The sequence below is a fragment of the Chiloscyllium punctatum genome, chromosome 3, assembly GCF_047496795.1.
Source record: "Chiloscyllium punctatum isolate Juve2018m chromosome 3, sChiPun1.3, whole genome shotgun sequence".
NCBI lineage: Eukaryota > Metazoa > Chordata > Chondrichthyes > Orectolobiformes > Hemiscylliidae > Chiloscyllium > Chiloscyllium punctatum.
Window position 1 is genome coordinate 45,344,028 of NC_092741.1, and position 23,883 is coordinate 45,367,910.

Genomic DNA, 23,883 nt, shown 5'->3' on the forward strand with positions numbered 1-23,883 from the left:
TAAGAAAATTAGAGGGAATGCTAAGAACTATCTGATCCACATCTACCAAAACAAATATACTGCAGCTGGTGTCAGAGAGGGACTAACAGAACTCAATGCAAATCACATTTGAAAATGCAAAATAAGTAAACAAATATACTGCCAAAAAATTTCAAAAACAATCCAATATGGAGAACAAACAGAAACCAAGTTGGAAATCTGTAATGAAAACCAAAATATATTGCTGGTTCAACAAAATCTGAAGAGTAAAGGAGAATATCTTGTCAAAAATGTTGACTATCTCAAGAACATATTTTGAGAGAATCTCTCATACATTGAATGAATATTTTGAAAACCTATTCTGTCTTTTCAAAAATAATTGCAGATGAAGAAAATATCATCTGAACATTGAAGGAAATACGGAATTTGCTTATTTTCATAAATATTACTTTTCATGAACTATCAATCAATTTAGTTTTTTACCAATAGGTGTCACTCACTTTTGATTTGAGGAACAACCTGCAAGATTATCTCAGAGATATTAATAACAGGTTCGCACTTTAAATTTCACATACAGATCTCTCTACCTATGCATGTACAGACCTGAGGCAAAGGACGTAGAGAACCAATCCTGTGCCATCCAGTGTGTTGATGCCAGTTAGGTATCTGACAGGGCTGTAGCAAAATTTGACGTCCTTGATAGTTGCTGCGTTCATAAGCCACCCATCTGTTTTGCACAATAAATCAAGAAATATTTTATACATTTCAGCAGTAATCCTTAAGCACAGAGTAGTTCTACAATGATACAGTGAGCAGGTGCATTAAAAATCCACTGCATTAAAAATCGCTTTAGCTGACACAATATTGATAGTTGTGATGCCACCGGGAATGGATCTCTCAGGTCAGAAGTTTAATATTGTAGGAGATGGTCTTATTTTTATGGCTGTGGTCACAATTTGAGCTTTCCAATCATATTTCGTTTGTGGAGCAAGTGGCCATATCCTCCCTGATCTGTCCTTAAGCAATTCAGTGTTGTTGAGACTTTCTGCGCAATCTGGGACTTTGAACACTTGCTTTAGTTACCAGCTTATGGTCAGTGATGTAATCAAACAGGAGATGTGCCAAACATGGATAAGGCACATAGACAAGGTCTTTTCCCCAGGTTGAGGGAGTCCAAAACCAGAGGACATAGCTTTAAGGTGAAAGGGGAAAGATTTAAAAAGGACCTAAAGGGCAACATTTTCACACAGAGGATGGTGCATGTTTGAAATGAGTTGCCAGAAGAAATGGTAGAGGCTGGTACAATTACAACATTTAAAAAGCATCTGGATGGGTAGATGAATAGGAACGGTTTAGAGAGATATGGGCCAAGTGCTGGAAAATAGGACAAGATTTATTTTGGATATCTGGTCTGCATGGACGAGTTGAACCAAATGGTCTGTTTCTATACTGTACATCTCTATGACTCTATATGTGCAGTTCAATATTTATTGAACAAATTAGTTAATTTTAAGGAATTTGAATCAATTCCTCCTTTTGTAAAGTGAATCCTAATTAGAATATGGAAGCTAAAGAGTTAAATATAGTTTGGTAATAGCAAATGTGAAATAGATAGGATGACCGTCTCCCAACACAAGTACAGACCTTTTTAAGAGAATATCCTGTGTAGTAAATAATTTAGGACAAATATGTACTTACGTGCCACCATTAACTTTCACAGAAAAAATGTGATTATTGTATCCTTGCAATGCCAGATTCTGCATTTCTGAAACCAATTCAATTTTCTTTCCTTTAAATTTCTCCCGTGCAAAGAGAATTATCCCTGGAATGGAGAAGCACTATGGAAATAAAAACAAAAGTGTGAATTATTTTTGACTGACAGAATGTGGAGAGGCAATATGCACTAAAGTGTACAATCCTATAAGGGGCACAGACCAACCTGGGGTGTCTGTACACAACTCTTTGCTGGTGGTAGGACAAGCTAAAAGTTGACAAGTTGAAAACATATAGGGGTTCTATGGTTTTATAAATAGAGCTACAGTGCATAAAATCAAGGAAAATATACTAATCGTTCTGGTTAGGTCACCTCTGGAATGTTGTAGCCAACTTTGGGCTCAATATTATAAAGAAGGACGTTGAGCTCTTGGAGAGGATGCAAAGAGATTTATTGGAATAGTACCATGGACAAAAAAAAGAGTTACACAAGAAGATCAGACAAACTGGGATAATTCTCTTTGAGCAGAGACTATAAGGGGAAATTTAACATAGGTGCTCAAAATCATGAAGGGTTTTGATACAGTAAGTAAGAAGAACATAGAGTCATAGTCATAGAGATGTACAACATGGAAACAGACCCTTTGGTCCAACTCATCCATTCTGACCAGATGTACTAAATTATCCTAGTCCCATTTACCAGCACTTAGCCCATATCCCTCTTAACCCTTTCTATTCATGTACCCATCCAGATGCCTTTTCAAGTCACAGAGATATACAGCATCTTTCCAGTGACAGAAAGGTCAATAATTAGAAGAGACAGATTTAAGATAACTTGCAAAGAACTAGAGATGATATGATGAGATACAAGAAATTGTGCAGCAAGATGTTATTATTTGACATACACTGTCTAAAAGGGTATAAATATTCAAAGTGAGGACATTTTCAGAATGTATGGGGCTGTCGGATTGATTGGATCTCCCTTTCAAAGTGATAGCAGAAGCACAATGAGTCAAATGGTCCCTGCCTGTTCATTCACAATTCATTAAAGATGCTGCAACCTTGTTTTTGAGAACTTTAGAACAGAAAGTGGGAGAACTTGAGAACTGGCAGGATTAGAAACTTTATCTTACTCTCTTAACTAGAGAAAGGATTAGTCCACTAAAGGATAGAGAAGGAAGGCTGTGTATCGAACCTGAGAGAATGGGTGAGATTCTGAATGATTACTTTGCATCAGTGTTCACTGAGGAGAGGAACATGATGAATGTTGAGATCAATGATAGAAGTTTGATTAGTCTGGATCACGTTGGCATAAGTAGGGAAGATGTGTTGGTAGGTTAGAGGTTATTAGGGTGGACAAATCCCCAAGACCAGATGAGATCTATCCTAGGTTGCTGAGGGAGATGAGAGAGGAAATAGCAGGGGCCCTGACAGATGTCTGTGGCATCCTCAAATACAGGTGAGGTGCCGGAGGACTGGAAGGTTGCTCATGTTGTCTCCCTGTACAAGAAGGGTATACAGACCAGTGAGCCTGACGTCAGTGGTGGGAAAGTTGCTGGAGAAGGTACTGAGGGATAGGATCTATTTATATTTAGAAAAGAATGGTAACATGGTTTTGTGCAGGGGAAATTGTGCCTTACCAACTTAATAGAGTTCTATAAGGACGTGACCAAGTTGATAGAAGGAAGGAAGGGCTGTTGATGTCATAAACATGGAGTTTAGTAAGGCATTTGAGAAGGTTCCCCATGGTAGACTAATGGAGAAAGTGAAGTCACATGGTGTGCAGGGTGTTCTAGCTAGTTGGATAAAGAACTGGTTGAGCAACAAGAGAGGGAGAGTAGTAGTTGAAGGGAGTTTCTCGAAATGGAGAAAGGTGACCAGTGGTGTTCCACAGGGGTCAGTGTTGGGGCCACTGTTGTTTGTAATATACATAAATGATCTGGAAAAGGGGACTGTTGGTATGATAAGCAAGTTTGTAGATGACACAAAGATTAGTGGAGTAGCAGAAAGCATAAGGGACTGTGAAAGAATACAGGAGGATATAGATAGGCTGGAAAGTTGGGTGGAAAAGTGACAGATTGATTTCAATCCAGACAAATGTGAAGTGATGCATTTAGGCAAGAATAATTCTATAGCAAATTATACAATGAATGGAAGAGCTGTGGGAACAGTTGAAGGGCAGGGAGATCTGAGAGTGCAGGTCCATTGTATGTGAAGGTTGCTGCATAGGTGGATAGAGTGGTCAAGAATGCATATAGTATGTTTGCCTTCATTGGATGGGGTATTGAGTATAAGAGCTGGCAAGTCATGTTAAAATTGTACAGGATGTCGGTTCGGCCGCATTTGGAATACTGTGTACAGTCTGGTCGTCACATTACCAAAAGGATACGGATGCTTTGGAGATGGTGCAGAGAAGGTTTACGAGGAGGTTGCCTGGTATGGAAGGTGAAAACAGGTAAAAACAATGACTGCAGATGCTGGAAACCAGATTCTGGATTAGTGGTGCTGGAAGAGCACAGCAGTTCAGGCAGCATCCAAGGAGCAGTAAAATCGACGTTTCGGGCAAAAGCCCTTCATCAGGTATGGAAGATGCTAGCTATGAAGAGAGGTTGAGTAGATTAGGTTTATTTTCATTAGAAAAAAGGAGATTGAGGGGGTACCTGATTGAGGTTTACAAAATCATGAAGGGTATAGACAGGGTAGATAGAGACAAGCTTTTTTCCCCAGGGTGAAGATTTCCATAATGAGAGGTCACAATTTCAAGGTGAGAGGTGGAAAGTTTAAGGGGGATACACGCAGCGAGTACTTCACACAGAGGGTGGTAGGCACCTGGAACGCGTTGCCAGCAGAGGTGGTAGAGGCAGGCACGATAGATTCATTTAAGATGCGTCTGGACAGATGCATGAGTAGGTGGGGAGCAGAGGGTTACAGATGCTTAGGAATTGACCGACAGGTTTAGACAGTACATTTGGATTGGCTCAGGCTTGGAGGGCCGAAGGGCCTGTTCCTGGGCCGTAAATTTTCTTTGTTCTTTAAATACAAACCTAGGAGATAAAGGTTGTATGTAATAGCAATGTCATTTAAGAACAATTTGGTGTTAAAATGTTAATACTGTTATCCATTTTCATTCAGGGATAGGCCTGCTGCTCAAGCAATAGAGAGGTAGGGATCTCCAAAGAAAAATAGAATTCAAGCAGTTCCAATTAATCTTTCCACACTTATTAAAGGTTCAAGTTTTCATGCCTATACAGGTTGTCTATAGAAGAGCACAATTGCACAGTTAGCACACTTATTTTACAAAAGAGAGAAAAAGAATCTTGTTTGAGGGCTTGTGTGCTAGTAACATTTGAGTTGAAGTACAAAGAACAACATTAGGATTGGATGCTGTCACCTTATGCTGATGCAATCAATCAGTCTTGCATCTTTTATTTAAAAGGGAAAATCAGTTGCTGATTTGTTTTAGGGAATATCAATATCAGATGTCACTGCAGTGAAAGCTTAAAAACCAACTGATACTTACAAAATCTACCCTCTTCACAGATTTTATACAGTCACTCTTTGTACATCCCATCATGATCAAATCAGGATAGGTTTCCTCCTCGAGTACATATTGGTTACCAGTGAAATTCTCAGCGTCATAAGCCACCCAGCTGCAAAGGGACAAATATAATGAATCACAGTTTCCAAGTGTAATCTTCCTGTTTCTCTTCCTATTCTCAACAGATAGTCTCCTCATTTCAAACAAAAGAAATGCAATTGCAGAAAAAATTATATCTCCATTTTTAAAAATACAATTCTCACTTCCAACAACATTGTTAGTCTTGAATGAATCTAGTAATATCAGTCCATTCCATCAGCAATCAAGTCCAAACACTCATTTGGAAAGAACCTTAAGGTCTGAAGAATTCCTAGCTACACTAGCTATAATCAAATTGATGTTCCTAAAGTGAAACCTTAGGCTTACACATGTACCTTTTATAATAGGTCTAATCATGAGGTACCTATTGATTAGACCTCTTTGCAAACTATTGAAGATGTTGCAAGAGGATCCAAAGTGAAAGCAAAATAAATACAATTTTCAACAAAATGTCTTGCATGCAAAGGGTGTTAACACAGAAACATTTCACAGCAGTATTATGGTCAGATGGTAGATTTGTATTCTTTTATAATGATTATCTCAGTGTGTGAGAAAACCCCAATGAGATATGCACTGTATATTGAACCTTTAACAAAGCTAATTTTCAATCAAAATCCAATGTAGTTCCTCTGAAGGAACCTTTTAACACTTTTTAATAGTTCCTCTGGAGGAGCTGTTAAAAATCCAGTATTTAGATTGGATTATTTCTCAGAGATTCACTTTTTATAGCGTGAAAACAATGATACTGATTAATTCAGGTAAAATAATTAAAATTGTGCTTCCAACCAATTTATCATAAGTTTGTTAAGTTGATGTACTTTTGAAATTAATTTCCCTCACCTGCCAGATTGAACTTTGCAGGACTTGGGTGAGAAACCATCTGGAAATTGGGCTGTGTCCATGTCAAATGTCTGTGCATTTCCTTGAAATTCAGGGTCAGTAAAAAATTGCACCTGCAAGTCAACAGTTTTATTCATAATAAAAAGACACAGAGAATGCCAAGTAAAAATAATCAAAACGCTAATATAGAATGCATCCTAATTTACTCCTTTTTCATGAAGCAACATACCCATTCCTTTATTTAATTCAAAAAGTGTGTAAAAGTTGATTCTGATTGTATTTGAAATTGTCCAGTTTTTTAAGATTACAGTGTCAGAAAAGCTATCAAAGTTCACAGTCATTACTCTGAAAACTGACAGGATTGTCCAGCTTTCACACATGGGCATTTCAATGCTGGAATCCAGAGACAGGTGTCATAGAATCATAGAAACCCTATAAGTTGGAAGCAGGCCATTCAGCCCATCAAGTCTCTACTGATCCTCCAAAGAGTATCCATAGAACATAGAACGTTACAGCGCAGTGCAGGCCCTTCGACCCTAAATGTTATGCTGACCTGAGAAATTAATCTGATGCCCATCTAACCTATACCATTCCATTATTATTCATATGTATGTTTAATGCCCATTTAAATGCCCTTAATGTTGGCAAGTATACTACAGTTGCAGGCTATCACCTTGTGTTCGCCTTCAACATCTGAGGAAAAGACTCTCACTGTCCACCCTATCTAACCCTCTGATTACCTTATACGTCTCGATTTAGTCACCTCTCAACCTTCTTCTCTCCAACAAAAACAGCCTCAGTTCCCTCAGTTTTTCCTTGTAAGACCTTCCTTCTATACCAGGCAACATCCTAGTAAATCTCCTCTAGCTCAATTCCCCTACCAATAAATGCCAACACACAATATGCCTTCTTAACAATCCTAACAACCCGGGTGACAACTTTCAGGGATTAATACACTGGGACACCGAGATCTCTCTGTTCATCTACGCTGTCAAGAATTTTACCATTAACCCAGTAGTCTGCATTCCTGTTACTTCTTCCAAAGTGAACTACCTCACACTTTTCCGCATTAAGTTCCATTTGCCACTTCTCAGCCCAGCTCTGCATCTTATCTCTGTCCCTCTGTAACCCACAACATCCTCTGGTACTATCCACAACTCTGCCTACCTTAGTGTCGTCTGCAAATTTACTAACCCATCTTTCTACGCCCACATCCAGATTATTTATAAAAATGAAAAACAGCAGTAGCCCCAAAACTGATCCTTGTGGCACACCACTGGTAATCGAGCTCCAAGATGAATATTTCCCACCAACCAACACCCTCTGTCTTCTTACAGTTAGCCAATTTCTGATCCAAACTGCTAAGTCACCTTCAATCCCGAAACTCCATATTTTATGCAATAGCTCAAATGCCTTACTAAAGTCTGTATATACCACATCTACAGCTTTATCTTCATCCACCTGCTTTGTCACCTTCTCGAAGAACTCAATAAGGTTAGTTAGGTACAACCTACCCTTCACAAAACTGTGTTGACTATCCCTAATCAAATTATTCCTTTCCAGATGATCATAATCCTATCTCTTATAACCTTTTGCAACACCTTACTCACAACCAAAGGAAAGCTCACTAGCTTATAATTACCAGGATTGTCCCGTCTCCCCTTTTTAAACAAGGGAACAACATTTGCTCTCCTCCAGTCTTCTGGCAATACTCCTGTCAACAATGATGACATAAAGATCAAAGCCTAAAGTTCTGCAATCTCCTCCCTGGCTTTCCAGAGAATCTCAGGATAAATCCCATCCAGCCCCGGAGTCTTATCAATTTTCAGATCTTCTAAAATTGCTAAAACCTCCTCTTTGTCAACCGTAATCCCATCTAATCTAGTAGCCTGTATCTCCGTATTCTCACTGACATTGCCCTTTTCCAATGTGAATACTGACGAAATGTATTCATTAATTCTTCGCTTACATCCCCAGATTCCACACACAACATCCCACTACTGTCTTTCATTGGCCCTAATCTTACTCTAGTCATTCCACCCAGACTGACTCACCCTACCCTATACCTACATTGCCCATGGCTAATTGACATAGCCTGCACAACCCTGGACATTATGGGCAACTTAGCACCTAACCTGCACATCTTTGGACTGTAGGGGGCATACCAGAGCACCTAATGGAATCCCACACAGAGGGAGAAAGTGCAAACTCCACACAGTCACACATGGTTGGAATCGAACCTGGCTCACTGGCACTGTGATGCAGCAGTGCTAACCACTGAGCCATTGGGCTGAGCCAGGAATTACTTAATTGAAACATACATGATCCTGGGGGATCTTGATCGGATGAATGTGTCCTCTTATGGGAGAATCTAGAACCAAGTTTAAACGTAAATTTAAAAGATGGATTGTCCATTTAAGACAAAAATGAGGAACATTTTACTCTCAGCCAGTTGAGAGTCTTTGGAATTCTCTTCCATGAGAGGCAATAATGCAAAATCTTTAAATATTTTCAAGGCAGAGGTAGATAGTATCTTGATTACTGAAGGGATGAAATAATATCGGTGATATATTGGAATGTAGAGTTAAAATTAGATCAGCCTTTGAAACACAGAAATATAGAAATAGGAACAGGAGTAGGCCATTCACTATGATCATGGCGAATCATCCATCTCAGTACACTGTCCAGCTTTCACCCTGTACACTTTGATCCCTTTAGCCCTAAGGACTACATCTATGTCCACCTTGAAAACATGCAATGCTTTGGCATCAACCACCTCCTGTGCCAAACAATTCCACATACTCACCACGCTCTGAGTGAAGAAATTCCTCCTCATCTCAGTGTTAAATGATCTACCTGGTTTCGTTAGACTGGGAGCCCTGGTTCTGAACTCCTCAGTCATCGGGAAGATCCTTCCCATCTTTACCTCTTTAGAGCTGGTGAATTTAATAGTTTTCTATGAGATCCCCCTCCTCATTCTTCTAAACTCCAGTGAACATCATTCTAACTGATCTATTGTCTCTTTCCATGTCAGTCCTGCCATCCTAGGAAACAGACTGCTTAATAACCAGATTAAATGTTGGAGAAGTTACAAAGGTTTGAATGGGCTACTCTTGTTCCTTGATCTCTTCCACAGAGTTAAAAATCACAAAAAAACAGGTTATAGCCCAACAGGCTCATTTGGAAGCATTAGCTTTCGGAGCGCTGCTCCTTCATCAGGTAGCTTTAGAAGAGGATCATAAGACACAGAATTTATAGCAAAAGATTACAGTATCATGCAACTGAAATGACATATTGAACAAATTGAGATTGCTGTTAAGTCTTTCATCTTTTAGAAGGGGTCACAGATTTCGATTCATTAATATGTAAATCCCAGAACTTCTTTTAAGTCACATTCTGAGATAACTTAAGGTTTTATATAAAAAAAGGTGACATCCCAGTTTGGACAATGCATTAAAGGTGTGAGGGTAGAGTCTATCTGTATCCCAATCTTGAGCCTGACTATAACCTGGTGTTGTGTGATTTTTAACTTGTCCACCCCATTCCCGATTAAGGGTTTATGCCCAAAATGTCGATTCTCCTGCTCCTCAGATGCTGCCTGACCTGCTATGCTTTTCGAGCACCACACTCTCAACCCCTACCCCAGTCCAATACAGACACCTCCACATACTGTCTTCCACCGAGCACAAATTTCAAAGTCTTTGCTGATGTCAGTCATCTAGGAATCACTGACATGACATGAACTTACACCTATAGATGTTATCATTTATCCCTTACAAACGTGATGCCTTGTTGAAGAAGATGTAACTGTTTTCAAAAGTGTAGTGCTTTCATAACTGCTGCCAAATGCTACACCTGAAAGGGTAACTTTATACACTTGGTGGATGTCAACTTTCTCCATTTCAGGTAGAAGTTCCACGAAATTTGAAAATTAAAAAATGAAAAAAATTGCTCATGATATCTCAGCTTGTCCCTTATTTCTATGTGTGTGTGTGCCCCTAACCTTATTTTACTTCCTGTAAATTCTGAACAGCATGAAAAAACGGAGTGATGAGCCATAATACCAGAGTGGCCACACCAATGGTGCACAGAGATGTCAGCATCAGTGCAAATGTCGCTGACAAGGGATCTGGGAGGCTGAAGGCAAGGGGGAGACTGAGGCAAAGGCTGGATCTGATAGGGTGGAGTTTCCTCCTTGATGGGTGCAGGGACAAAGACCCGAGTCAGGAGTACATAGAACATAGAAAAATACAGCGTAGTACAAGCCCTTTGGCCCTCGATGTTGCGCCGATCCAAGCCCACCTAACCTACACTAGCCCACTATCCTCCATATGCAAGAGGAAGCCTAGACACAGAGTGTGGGATGCAGTGGAGGAGAGACTCAAGGGAACGCTAAACTTGGGAGCCAGCCAGCCTGTGTTTTGTTTGATAGCAAGGAGGATGATGTGGAATGAACTACATTAGTTTTCAGAAACAAGTTTTAAATATCTGAGGAACTTTTCTAAACTGATACTTCTTGTCGTGCCCCCTTTGAGACTGCCTGATGCTTTCTGTCACTTGCCAATGATGCTGGCTTTCTGTTTGCACTTGTAACACCTCCACGGTGTATCTATAGGAATCATAGCCGATGATAAAACCTGTTTTCTACTTCCTGGTTTGGTGTCAGAGTGATTTTGTTTTTGATGTATTTGGTTGTTCAACCTGCTTGATGATATCACTATTGCTCAACATTCAGGGATTCCTTACAGTGCCAAAATGAAACTGATGTTTGGAAAGGTTCTGCTGCTCAAAAAGAGTGTGCATCCATGTCTTAACAATTCTAGTTGCTTTAAGCCGCAGGCGGTGATAATTCACACTAATCATACATGGGGGAATCTCATTCACAGTTTAACCACTCCTTGTGAATGCTCAACAGATATATTGATCTTACAAAAGTAAATAGAAACATTGAACTTTGCATCGTACCTTGAACTTAGAAAGTTCATTGTCCTCCAAATCCTGTATAAAAAAGATTGAGATTTGTTGTTATTTATTAACAAATAGTTAAAAAAACAGACTTAGTTATAATTAGTGACTATAAGGAGTCTCCTCATGCTCCCCGCTTTATCCCCATCCCTCTCCAAAATAGCTACTTAGCCTTAAATTCAAGGTAGAACTCATTATTTAGAAGATGGCATTTATTAGCAATACAACTGCGAGGTGGGTACAATGATGATAGTCCATTCTACCCATCTTAATTAAACAATCCAGAAGTAGCTTAAGCTGCATTCCTAAATTATTTATGGCTCCACTATCTCATTCTCAGATTCATAACTGTTTTGATCACTCTGTGGGAAGAACAATTTACTGAGATCAGCCAGAAATGGGTCATTTTAGTTGCAGGCTCTTTGCTCATCTGTCACATTTTAGCTTCTGTCAGTCTGTCTTTTCTCTCATCCTCATTTCCAAGGGTTGGGCTATGGATTTAGAATCATAAAAGTTTACAGAACTGAAGGAGGCCATTTGAGTTATTGTGCCTATAACGGCCCTCAAAAGAGCTACCAAGCTAGTCCCATTCTCCAACCCTATCTCCATAGTCCTCTAAATTCATCACTTTCAAACATTTAACCAGCTCTCTTTTGAAACCTTCCATGGAATCCACCACCACCTTCCCCACCCCCATCACCCCCATTAGGCAGCGCAATCCAAATCGCACCAACTATGAGTAAAAACGTTTCTCCTTATCTCACTCTTAGCTCTCTTGTTGACAATTTTAAAATTGTGACCCCCTAGTTCCTGACAGGCCAACTAATGGAAACAGAATGCCTTTCTATACCTTATCAAAATTGTTCAGAATTTTGAATATCTCAATAAGGTCATCACTTAATCATGTCTGCTCCAAGGAAAATAAGCCCAATTTCTCTGATCTTTTCTTGTATCTAAAATCCTCCATTCTTGGTATAATTCTACTAAATCTCCTTTGCATTCTTTCCAGGGCTTTGACACCCTTCCTTAAATAGGGTGTCCAGGAGTGAACACAATACTCCCAACGTGGTCTGACCAATAATTTGTAGAAGTGTAGCGTCACTTCCTTACATGTATACTCTATGTATCTATTTATAAACTCAAGGATCCTATAAGCCTTCTTAACAACTGTTTCAGTTGCCTGGCCAAAGATAAAAGGAAGGTAATTTATCTCTAAAAAGTGCACATAATTGTAACATTTTGATAATATGATAGATTTCTATAATAGGACACTACCACACAATATTATTGTTATGTTATGTTATGTAGCTGGGAGATAGATATCACTTCAGTAGAAATTTACTTCAGCCTTTTGTAGGACTCCTAGACAGCTTGTTTCAAAGGTAAAACTCAAATCAAACAGGATCAATGTGATCTGCAAACATTTTTGAGGACCCTATTTGTTTTTTCTACAGCTTTTCCTTCCCTTCCATTCCAAGCAGTTTTTATACCATTTTAACATTAAGATAACATTTTTAAAAATTAACATGCCACCATATAGTAGGCTTTTATATTACTGGAAGTTTTTGAAACATACCCTAAAATTAATAAATTGCCACTTAAATTATTTTATCCATTTTAAGTATACAAAGCAGTAAATTTAGTCACGTACCAAGAAAACAGGTTGAACGGAGGAGATTTTGGAATTTATTGCTCCCCAATCTTCAAAGCTATTGTACAGTCCTTTTTCCAGAACATACTGTTCGCCTGTATAGTCAGTATTCTCATACGCAACCCAGCTACAAATCAAGGTGAGAAGACAATTGTTATACTTACTGAGCCAGCACATTTAGCCAATCCATAATGGAGTTGTTCAATTTTAGAACTCTTGAGATTTCAAAACTAGAGAAACCATACCATTGAAAGGAAAGTGAATTTCAACATGTCCTCACTTATATTTTCTGACCAGAATATTTAGTTGTATGTAATGTTATTAATAATGGCCTTTCAACCTATCAAGTATGTCTGGATATTTTTCAAGAGTCTTGAACCACTCTCAGTTTACACTTCACTGCTTTTAATGTTGTCCTTTTACTCCAATAATTTCTTCAATTTCCTCTTAAGAACTTATGCCCTTGGATTCTACAATGAGTTTGCGGCAAAAAATTCCACATTCCCAATACACTCTGTACAAAGAAAGCTTTCCTTTAAATCCACATTACTCCTTCAATTATTTTAAATTGTTTTTGTTATTTGTAACAGTCAGATCAGTTCATTCTCACTGACTAGTAGAGGTAATCTCAGCATTTGCGTTAATACATCCCTTCATAATCTCAACCGTTTTCTCAATTATTATGTTTGCTAATCTCTCCACATATAATGAATCCAAGCTTACAATGGCAGATAGAATTTGTGTTTATTTATACGGCGTGCATGAGAATTTGGAATTCAAATTACAAAGAGATTATCAGGGTCTTAATAAATGGTGGAGCAGGCTGAAGGGACTGAATGACTTACTTCTGCTCCTATTTTGTATGTTTGTATGCATTGCAAGGCAAAATTAGGCAATCTCATTTAGCGAAGAAAATCTGTCATCTTTAACTGGCCTAACATTTATGATTCCAGGTCAATACCAATACAGTGAACTTCCTATCACTTTGTGAAATATCGCAACAAGCCACTCAATTCAAGAATGTTAACTAATGTTATCTTTTCAACTCAACTAGGAATTTGCAATACATTTTAGCCTTGATAGAGCCCCTGCATCCCAAGAGTTAATTCTTAAAAACATAAAGAAACAGTTGGCAACTATAATTCGCCATTCTCTATTTCAAAGAGACCTGATCTGCCACTGGATCCAACCAATGGTCCTGTCAGGAGCTGGTTAAGTTTACAGCCAAGTTTGAAGGCTAACTTACTTGATATTTTCTAATCAATCTGTTCAGAGACATTATTATACACTTGAACTCTGGACTCCTGGTCTAGAGGTAAAGGTAAAACTGCACAGTCCCAGAGGACAATAGGGCTGCTCTCTTATTAGAGAGCTATGACTGGTGGAACACCGGTGTCACAAGATCCCTAAAGGAAATGTAAGCAGAAATTTTCATATCAACCTGTTCAGTTATTAGACAAATAGTGCTTTTGACTGCAGATACCTGATATTCTCAGTCTGTACAGCATTCTAGTAGAAATTACCCTAACACTAGATACTTGCCATGCAAGTCACCATTAATCTTCACATTGAATCTAAATTGTAGACCACATTTTTCATGATCTGAACTTACAGGCTCGTTGCCTTATTGATTAGTCAACATGGAGAAAATAAATTTAGGTAGATGTGGACTTCTATTTAAACACCATTCAGCTTTATCAACTAACTATAGTTAATGTTACAGCCGCAGAGAAGATGCAGAGAGGGAGGGACCAGAATTAACATTTGAGAGGTCCATTCCAAAGTCTGATAACAGCAGGGATAAAGCTGTTCTTGAATTTATTCATATAGTACCCATCTCGAATAGTCATTTCCATCTACCCTGTCAAGGCATGTCTCAAACTCACAAGTATTTTCCTGCCAACATGATCCATAATATCTGCTTGATCCATTATGTTGACTTATGAGTAAAACATGCAATTATGCAGCAGAATTCTCAGGCCAACTCCTGAGGCCAATGAGAATGCAGCATTTCTTATTTTAAAAAGTAGTAAAGATACTGGCAGAGTCTACACATTTAAGAAGTAGACGCCTAACATGATGTTTCACACCAGGGAAGTTTGCTCATTTTACTAGAATTAGAATCCCTACAGTGTGGAAACAGGCCCTTCAGCCCAACAAGTCCACATCGACCCTCCAAAGAGTATCTCAGACCCATTACCCTACATTTTTCTCTGACTAATGCAACTAACCTACACATCCCTGAACACTATGGGCAATTTAGTTTGGCCAATTTCACCTAACCTGCACATCTTTTGATACAAGTTGGCTTATGTACTGTGTTCTACAGTACATACACATGAGCTAAATGATTAGAAACAATGGAATGTTTTCCTTTAAATAGTTGGTATGAAGCATAAATAGCTCCCATGATATGAGATTATAGAACAAGACAGAATTATTCACGATCACAAAAATCAGTGTGTTATCCAAATTCTCTTTTAAGACCTCACTACTGCCATTTTGTTGCACTGGTTGCAGGTTGAAGCAACATTCGGTAGGAATGATATTTTCATTAATGTATCATTATTTTCATCCTCAATGACATGAAAAATATATATAACTTATGCATTTTGTCTTAGAAATATATTTTACATTCTTTCATTTTTGAATACTAGGTTGAAATTAAAATTTAAGTACACAATCTGATTATTTGTCCATTTTTACTACAATTATGGACAAAGCATAGTTCTACTTTTCATGGATTGAATGCTAACATCAAACTTCTTTTGAGTTATTGTGCTGCCTTAAAAGATTGCAAAATGTGAAGCAAGCACCAATCCAAATAGATTTAACACCTTCTTGCTGTTTTGTCATCAACACCAGTGCTCCTTGGCTCAAATCAAATTAATGAATAAACCAAGAAGCAGGCACATGTTATGATATCAAATACAACATAAGTCAGAGCATAATTTTCACTTGGGCACAGGCAGAAAGCTGACAATGAGAAGGAAATTTGCCAGGGTGTACAAACAGCACTTGATAAAGGGACTACCAATTTGCTGTCCCACAGGAAAAGTGAATTTTCCATTTCTCCTGAGAAGGGAAGGGCTAGCTACAGCACAGCACAGAAAACAAATTCCCTACTGATGTTCTTGAATTAACTATTACGTTAATATATTAAAGACTACAACATAATCATATAGCAGTAGAAAGAGACAAGTCAGTACCTTAAAGTGGAAAATGGGTATCAAGCCAATGCAGGAGATATAGATAGAGGTGGAGGAGTGACCAAAAGCCTATTCAGAGAGGCTTAAAGAGGAACAAAGAACAAAGAAAATTAACAGCTCAGGAACAGCCCCTCGGCCCTCCAAGCCTGAGCCGATCCAGAGGGTTTAAATCCAGAGAGGATTGTGAAGAAACAGCGGGGCAAAAGCTAGTGGATCACAGATCACCAGGCCTTAGCAGCTAAAAGTACATCTGCCAACAATTAGGTAGAAGGAGGGGCATACACAGAATCACAGGAGAATTCCAACTGTATTGAGGGCTGGATAAGTTTACAGAGATAATAAGCTGCTGGGGAGAAGGAACTCAATGACGACAGTGGTAATAGGTGACTGGGACTTCGTATAGGACATATGTGATAAGAGTTCACAAGCTACTTCCTTCTATTCTCCGTCCTACAACGACCTGATGGCGTCAATGTCTCTTTAGTGGAATGCAAGCTTGCAGTTCTCATCACCAGACTCCTGTATGTTCACTCACCAATTTCAAATGGAACTCAATTTTAATATTACTTGAAGAAGATACATTTTCTCAGAACTTTTTGATTTGCATTCATCGGGAAAATTTGCTAGTATATGTGAAAGATAACAACATTTTTATATTGTATGAACAAAGCATGCAGATTAGTTGTCTCTGATTGGTAGAGGTGAAAATGTGTTGCTGGAAAAGTGCAGCAGGTCAGGCAGCATCCACGGAGCAGGAGAATCGACGTTTCGGGCATGAGCCCTTCTTCAGGAATTCTGATTGGTAAAGGGACAACCATGGACAAAGCACCATTAAACAATGATTCACAGTTTACTGCCAAGCTTTGCTTAAATTTTAAAGCAACCAAGTTGACTAATCATTCAAAGTATTCCCCTGAGGATAACTGTAGAATATCTGAATCAGGCACGATACACCTGTTCTTTTTTGTCCACAAAGTACAGGACCCTGCGTATTAATAAATGTACCTTCCTGTACATACAAGTGCACTACATTGCTAGCCTCACAGACAATCTTAAATTTGTTGCTAGTATAATTCTAAGCACACTCAGGAATATTTAGTACATGTTGTTCAAATGCAAATCACATCTAATTTTGGATACTATGCTAAGGCTACTAAGGCTGGACAACTGCAATATCTTGCCTGGTACAAAATACCAAAGGGTCATATTATTCGATATGATTGACCAATCTTTGTGATATATGGACTACATAGCTGGCAATACACTGGCATGAAGATTCATGCATCATGTTATATTTGTGAGAAAGGCAGTACGTCTTTGGGTTGATAGCAGCATCCTGTTAATAGTGAACATAACTTGGGATTCTGCTGCAGAGTGGCAGTGTGAAATAGCTGGCTTCACCTATTAATCAAACATTTCCTCAATTCTAACTCAAGTCCCCATAATTCTCTTAATGAGAAACATTTTGCAACCCATATTTTAAACATTTACTTCCAGATCTTCCATGGAACCTGTCATTTTTTGATTCTCTTTTTAATCCACCTTTCCAACATCTCAACTCTAGATCTTCTCCAGTTCCATCCTCCCCCTGCCCCCAGTACTTACCACAATATAAGAAAAGAAACATTTACAGTCCAGGAACAGGCCCTTTGGCCCTCCAAGCATGAGCCGATCCAAATCTAAACCTGTCACCCAATTCCTAAGCATCTGTATCCCTCTGCTCCCCACCTACTCGTGCATCTGTCCAGACTCATTTTAAATCAATCTACCGTGCCTGCCTCTACCACCTCTGCTGGCAACGCATTTCAGACACACACCACCCTCTGAGAAAAGTATTTGCCACGTGTATCCCCCTTAAACTTTCCACCTCTCACCTTGAAAATGTGACCTCTCGTAACTGAATCCTTCACCATGGGAGAAAGCTTATCTCTATCCAAACTGTCTATACCCTTCATGATTTTGTAAACCTCAATCAGGTCCCCCCTCAATCTCCTTTTTTCTAATGAAAACAAACCTAACCTACTCAACCTCTCTTCATAGCTAACACAAATATCGTTTAGAAGTAATGTAACCTTTCTGTGTCGATGTACACAGACTTGGGGTGTACCAACATGGGGAACATGGAAATGTTCAAATTAAGGTACGGCCACCAATTAGGAAACAAAATGGCATGTTCACCTTTATTCCAAGAGATTAAAGACAGGAATGAAGCAGTCTTGTTACAATTGTACATGAGATCATAGCTAACACCTTCCAGACCAGGCAACATCCTCGTAAACCTTCTCTGCACCCTCTCCAAAGCATCCACATCCTTTTGGTAATGTGGCGACCAGAACTGTACACAGTATTCCAAATGTGGTCAAACCAATGTCTTGTACAATTTTAATATGACTTGCCAGCTCTTATACTCAATACCCCGTCCAATGAAGGCAAACATACTATATGCATTCTTGACCACTCTATCCACCTATTCTGCAACCTTCAGGCTTCAATGGACCTTCACTCACTGATCTCTCTGCCCATCAACTTTTCCCAAGAATCTTCCGTTCATTGTATAATTCGCTCTAGAATTAGACTTGCCTAAATGCATCACTTCACATTTGTCTGGACTGAAATCCAGCTGCCACTTTTGCGCCCAACTCTATCCACATCCTCTTGTATTCTTTGACAGTCCCTTATGCCTTCTGCTACTCCACCAATCTTTGTGTCATCTGCAAACTTGCTTATCATACCACCGTGCCCTCTTCCAGATCATTTATGTATATCACAAGCAACAGTGGCCCCAACACTGACCCGTGGAACACCTCTGGTCACCTTTCTCCATTTCGAGAAACTCCCTTCAACTACTACTCCTCTCTGTCTCCTGTTGCTCAACCAGTTCTTTATCCACCTAGTTAGAACACTCTGCACACCATGTGACTTCACTTTCTCTATTAGTTTGCCATGGGGAACCTTATCAAATGCCTTACTACGGTCCATGTTTATGACATCAACAGCCCTTCTTTGATCTATCAACTTGGTCACTTCCTCAAAGAACTCTATTAAGTTGGTAAAACACGAGCTCCCCCGCACAAAACCATGTTGCCTATCACTGATAAGCCCATTCGTTTCTAAATATAAATAGATCCTATCCCACAGTACCTTCTCCAGCAACTTTCCCACCACTAACGCCAGGCTCACTGGTCTGTAGTTACCCGGAATATCCCTACTACCTTTCTTGTGCAGGGGGACAACATGAGCAACCTTCCAGTCCTCCGGCATCTCACCTTAAGGAAGCCACAAAGATATCTGTCAGGGCCCCAGCTATTTCCTCTCTCGCCTCCCTCAGCAATCTGGGATAGATCCCATCCGGTCCTGATGATTTGTCCACCTTAATAACCTCTAGCCTACCCAACACATCTTCCCTACTTACGTCAATGTGATCCAGAGTAATCAAACTTCTATCTTTAATTTCAACATTCATCATGTTCCTCTCCTCAGTGAATACTGATGCAAAGTAATCATTCAGAATCTCACCCATTCTCTCAGGTTTGATACACAGCCTTCCTTCATTATCCTTTAGTTAACCAATTCTTCCTCTAGTTACCCACTTACTTCTTACATAAGAATAAAATGCTTTGGGATTCTCCTTACTTCTGCTCGCTAAAGCTATTTCATGAACCCTTTTAGCCCGTTTGAGACTTGTCCTACACTTCTGATATTCTTCCAGGGCTTATTCTGTTCTTAGCTGCCTAGACCTTATTTACACTTCCCTTTTCCTCTTGGCTAGTCGTACAATTTCTCCTGTCATCTGTGGTTCACGAATCTTACCTTTCCTATCCTTTGCCTTCCATAGGACATGCCTATCCTGCACTACCTTTGAAAGCCTCCCACATATTTAATGTCGACTTCCCTTCAAATAGCTGTATCCAATCCACATTTCCTAGCTCCTGCCTAATTTTGATATAATTGGCCTTGGCCCAGTTTAGTACTCTTCCCTTGGGACCACTCTCATCTTTGTCTACGAGTATTCTAAAATTTACAGAACTGTGGTCACTGTTCCCCCGCTCACTTCAGTTGTTGGTAAAGTGTTGGAAAAGGTTATAAGAGATAGGATTTATAATCATCTAGAAAAGAATAATCTGATCAGGGACAGTCAGCACGGTTTTATGAAGGGTAGGTCGTGCCTAACGAATCTTATTGACTTTTTTGACAAAGTGACCAAACAGGTAGATGAGAGTAAACAAGTTGATGTGGTGTATATGGATTTCAGCACGGCGTTCGATAAGGTTCCCCACAGTAGGCTATTATACAAAATGCGGAGGAATGGGATTGTGGGAGACATAGCAGTTTGGATCAGTAATTGGCTTGCCGAAAGAAAACAGAGGGTTGTAGTTGATGGAACATGTTCATCTTGGTGTCCAGTTACTAGCGGCGTACTGCAAGGGTTGGTGTTGGGTCCACTGCTGTTTGTCATTTTTATAAATGACCTGGATGAGGGCTTAGAAGGGTGAGTTAGTAAATTTGCGGACGACACTAAGGTCGGTGGAGTTGTGGATAGTGACGAAGGATGTAGCAGGTTGCAGAGAGACATAGGATGCAGAGCTGGGCTGAGAGGTAGCAAATGGAGTTTAATGTGGACAAGTGTGAGGTGATACACTTTGGACGGAGTAATCGGAATGCAAAGTACTGGGCTAATGGCAAGATTCTTGGGAGTGCAGATGAGCAGAGATCTTGGTGTCCATGTACACAGATCCCTGAAAATTAACAACCCTGTCAATCTGGGTCACAAGAAGGCATACAATGTTTTGGCCTTTATTAATAGAGGGATTGAGTTCCGGAACCAGGAGGTTATGCTGCAGCTGTACAAAGCTCTGGTATGGCCACACTTGGAGTATTGTGTACAGTTCTGGTCACCGCATTAGAAGAAGAATGTGGAAGCTTTGGAAAGGGTGCAGAGGAGATTTACCAGGATGTTGCCTGGTATGGAAGGAATGTCTTACGAGGAAAGGCTGAGGGTCTTGAGGCTGTTCTCATTAGAGAGAAGGAGGTTGAGAGGTGACTTAATAGAGACATACAAGATAATCAGAGGGTTAGCTAGGGTGGACAGGGAGAGCCTTTTTCCAAGTATGGGGACAGCAAACACGAAGGGGACACATCTTTAAAGTGAGGGGAGATAGGTATAAGACAGATGTTAGAGGTAGTTTGTTTACTCAAAGTAGTAAAGGTATGGAATGCTTTGCCTGCAACGGTAGTAGATTCGCCAAGTTTAAGTGCATTTAAGTTGTCATTGGACAGGCATATGGACGTATATGGAATAGTGTAGGTGGGATGGGCTTCAGATTAGTATGACAGGGCAGCGCAACATCGAGGGCTGAAGGGCCTGTACTGCACTGTAATGTTCTATGTTCTAAATCCCCCACAGCATCTTCTACCAACTGTCCTGGCTCATTCCCCAATACCAGGTCCAATTTGGCCCCTTCTCTCGTTGGACTATTGACATACTGCTCTAGGAAACTCTACTGGACACATTCTTACAAATTCTACCCCATCTAGACCTCTGACACTAAATGTATACCAGTCAACGTTGGGAAAATTAAAATCTCCCATCACCGCTACCCGATTGCATCTACATCTCTCCATAATCTGTTTACCTATTTGTTCTTCTACTTCATGCTCACTGTTGGGAGGCCTGTAATAGAGCCCCAACAATGTAACTGCACCCTTCTTATTTCTCAGCTCCACCCATAACGCCTCACTACCCAATACCTCCATAGTGTCCTCCTTTAGCACAGCAGTGTTCTCTTGACTCCTGGATAAGTAGCCTCCTGCTGACAATGTAAAAACTACTAGAAATCTACCAATCATATAAATTATACTTGAAGAAATGTTCAAGCTTGCCACTGAATTCAGAATTCAGATTACTTTACTACTGCTTAAGTCTAAGCTTGCATGATCCAACCCTTTCAAATGTGCTACTCTTACTAATGCCTCTAAGCAATAATTAATTGCAGGTTTGAATCATGTAGCATTTCAATAAATAATGAAATACTTACAAATAAATTACTTTATTTTATTGTGGTATACATCTCAATTAGTCAGTTCTCTATATCATGTGCAATCACTAAGACAAAATTAAGCAACCTTTCCAAAAACGTACTGATGATAATCCATTATTCTGTGACAAGATCACACCTCTGGTAGTAAGGCATGTTCTAAGATGGATTTGTGAATGAAACTTCTTGAAATGAAACCCGAACTCTAATTCCAGATATTTACCAATAACAAACCAAACACGAGGAGGTGCTTTTGGGCTGTAAAATGTATGAAAGCATTGCTGGCAGAAAAATGCTGTTATCTGCCCAAAACCACAAATAAGCTAAATTTACATGAATATTCCTTGCTTATTAATCTTCTCTGTGATACTTATAAAGAAAACAAAATGGTCATAATTACTCTCAATAGTATCATCATTTGTGGCACACCCATCTTAGACAATTAGCACTCTCTCTCCAAATCACCAGGTAAAAACTTCGAATTGCCTGCTCCTGCCTGTTTAGTTTACATCATTTAAAAGTTGCAAATTGTTTGCAACTGGGTTGAAAGTCGTTCCTTAAAGATCTTTCCTGATTCCATTTAGGAATGTTGTGGTATGAGAACATTCATAAAGAAGGCCCACCCATCCACCTCGAATACCCACCTACCTGCTTATAATTGCTAAGGTGAATTTAATTGAAAAATGCAGCTGCTAATATAAACATGACCCAAGAAGAGGAAGAGTGGGAGGAGGAGATCCAAAGCAGCATTTTAAATAGTTACAGATAGAGAGCAAAGAGAGTTTGAATCAAAGTTCAGAGCAAGTATTCCTCCTATACCAGCATGAGCTTCACACACCAGCATCTTTATTACCCTTTTGATCTTCAACTGACAGTTTCATCAAAGGTTTCTGCATAGAAACAGACTTCCTTGCTCAAGGCTGCTCCGGTGTGATACTGCTCATAAATCTAATCCCATTTTTCTACCCACTCCCATACCTTTCGGTTTTCCTCTTCAAATAATTTAAATGTGACTTCATACTTTATTGCATTGAATGCCTTATGCTTTCTGTCTCTCAGCTCTGCTATTTATATCTTCTGGCAAACTTGTCATAATTTCCTTATGCCTCATTCTAAAGGTAGAAACATGTCAGGGCCCATTTTTGCACATTTTATACTCCTTGAGGGACTCTGCCATATTGAGCTTGTTTTTCTGATAGTAACATGGCACTGTAAGAGTAATGGTACTCTAACATAAAAGCCCCAGGTTAGCTAAGGATTATGCTTTTGCACCTTTGAGATACTCAGGTTTGTTATATGTCCAAAGGTAATTGACAAGGGGATGCTGAGTCCAGCATGGAATGTTAAAAAAATGAAGATGCCTTATTCTGCTGGAGGGATTACTGGCTGGCCAAAGCCTTATCACTCAGATTTCCTCTATGAATAAATTATTGAGCAGACTTTGGCACAGAGATGAGGTCTCAATATTAGGAATGAGAAACTATATTTTCAGGAGATAATGAATATCTTACTTTATATCCTTGGCAGCAGAAATGTCTCAAAAAAGATTTAATGGTGTTTTTATTTAATTCCAAGAAGTTTTGTTAGATTGAATTTGGAAGGATGATTTTTAAAGTTTGAGGAGGTAGTACCAAAGGGTTAATCAATTTTAAGATGTCACTATGTCTAAGGGAAGATGTCAGACCAAATATCTTGATATGTAGGAATTGCAGCAACTCTACTTAAACCAAGTGTTCTCCTGCACCACAACTTGATAATAGTAATTCGTCATTCATCATGCTCATCAAATTGTAGCTTTGGTAAACACCACGGTTCTTAAAGTAACGTGGTGTACAAACAGAGTGATGACAAAGT

At 39.4% G+C, this 23,883-nt stretch overlaps 2 protein-coding genes across 5 annotated transcripts in view; one reads left to right on the top strand and one right to left on the bottom strand.

Annotated features, from left to right (window-relative positions):
- rtn4ip1 (reticulon 4 interacting protein 1) overlaps positions 1 to 23,883 on the top strand; it is a 110,449-nt gene that overhangs the window by 61,222 nt on the left and 25,344 nt on the right. The window lies entirely within an intron of this gene.
- The window catches only part of crybg1a (crystallin beta-gamma domain containing 1a), a 209,140-nt gene that overhangs the window by 10,079 nt on the left and 175,178 nt on the right, over positions 1 to 23,883 (bottom strand). For all 3 annotated transcript variants that reach the window (XM_072552693.1, XM_072552698.1, XM_072552703.1), the window contains 6 exons: positions 12,786 to 12,912; positions 11,135 to 11,167; positions 6,170 to 6,282; positions 5,213 to 5,342; positions 1,678 to 1,817; positions 583 to 706 (listed from right to left, as the gene is read on the bottom strand). In XM_072552693.1, the coding sequence (XP_072408794.1) occupies positions 583 to 706; positions 1,678 to 1,817; positions 5,213 to 5,342; positions 6,170 to 6,282; positions 11,135 to 11,167; positions 12,786 to 12,912 (667 nt within the window). The remainder of the gene's footprint in view (positions 1 to 582; positions 707 to 1,677; positions 1,818 to 5,212; positions 5,343 to 6,169; positions 6,283 to 11,134; positions 11,168 to 12,785; positions 12,913 to 23,883) is intronic.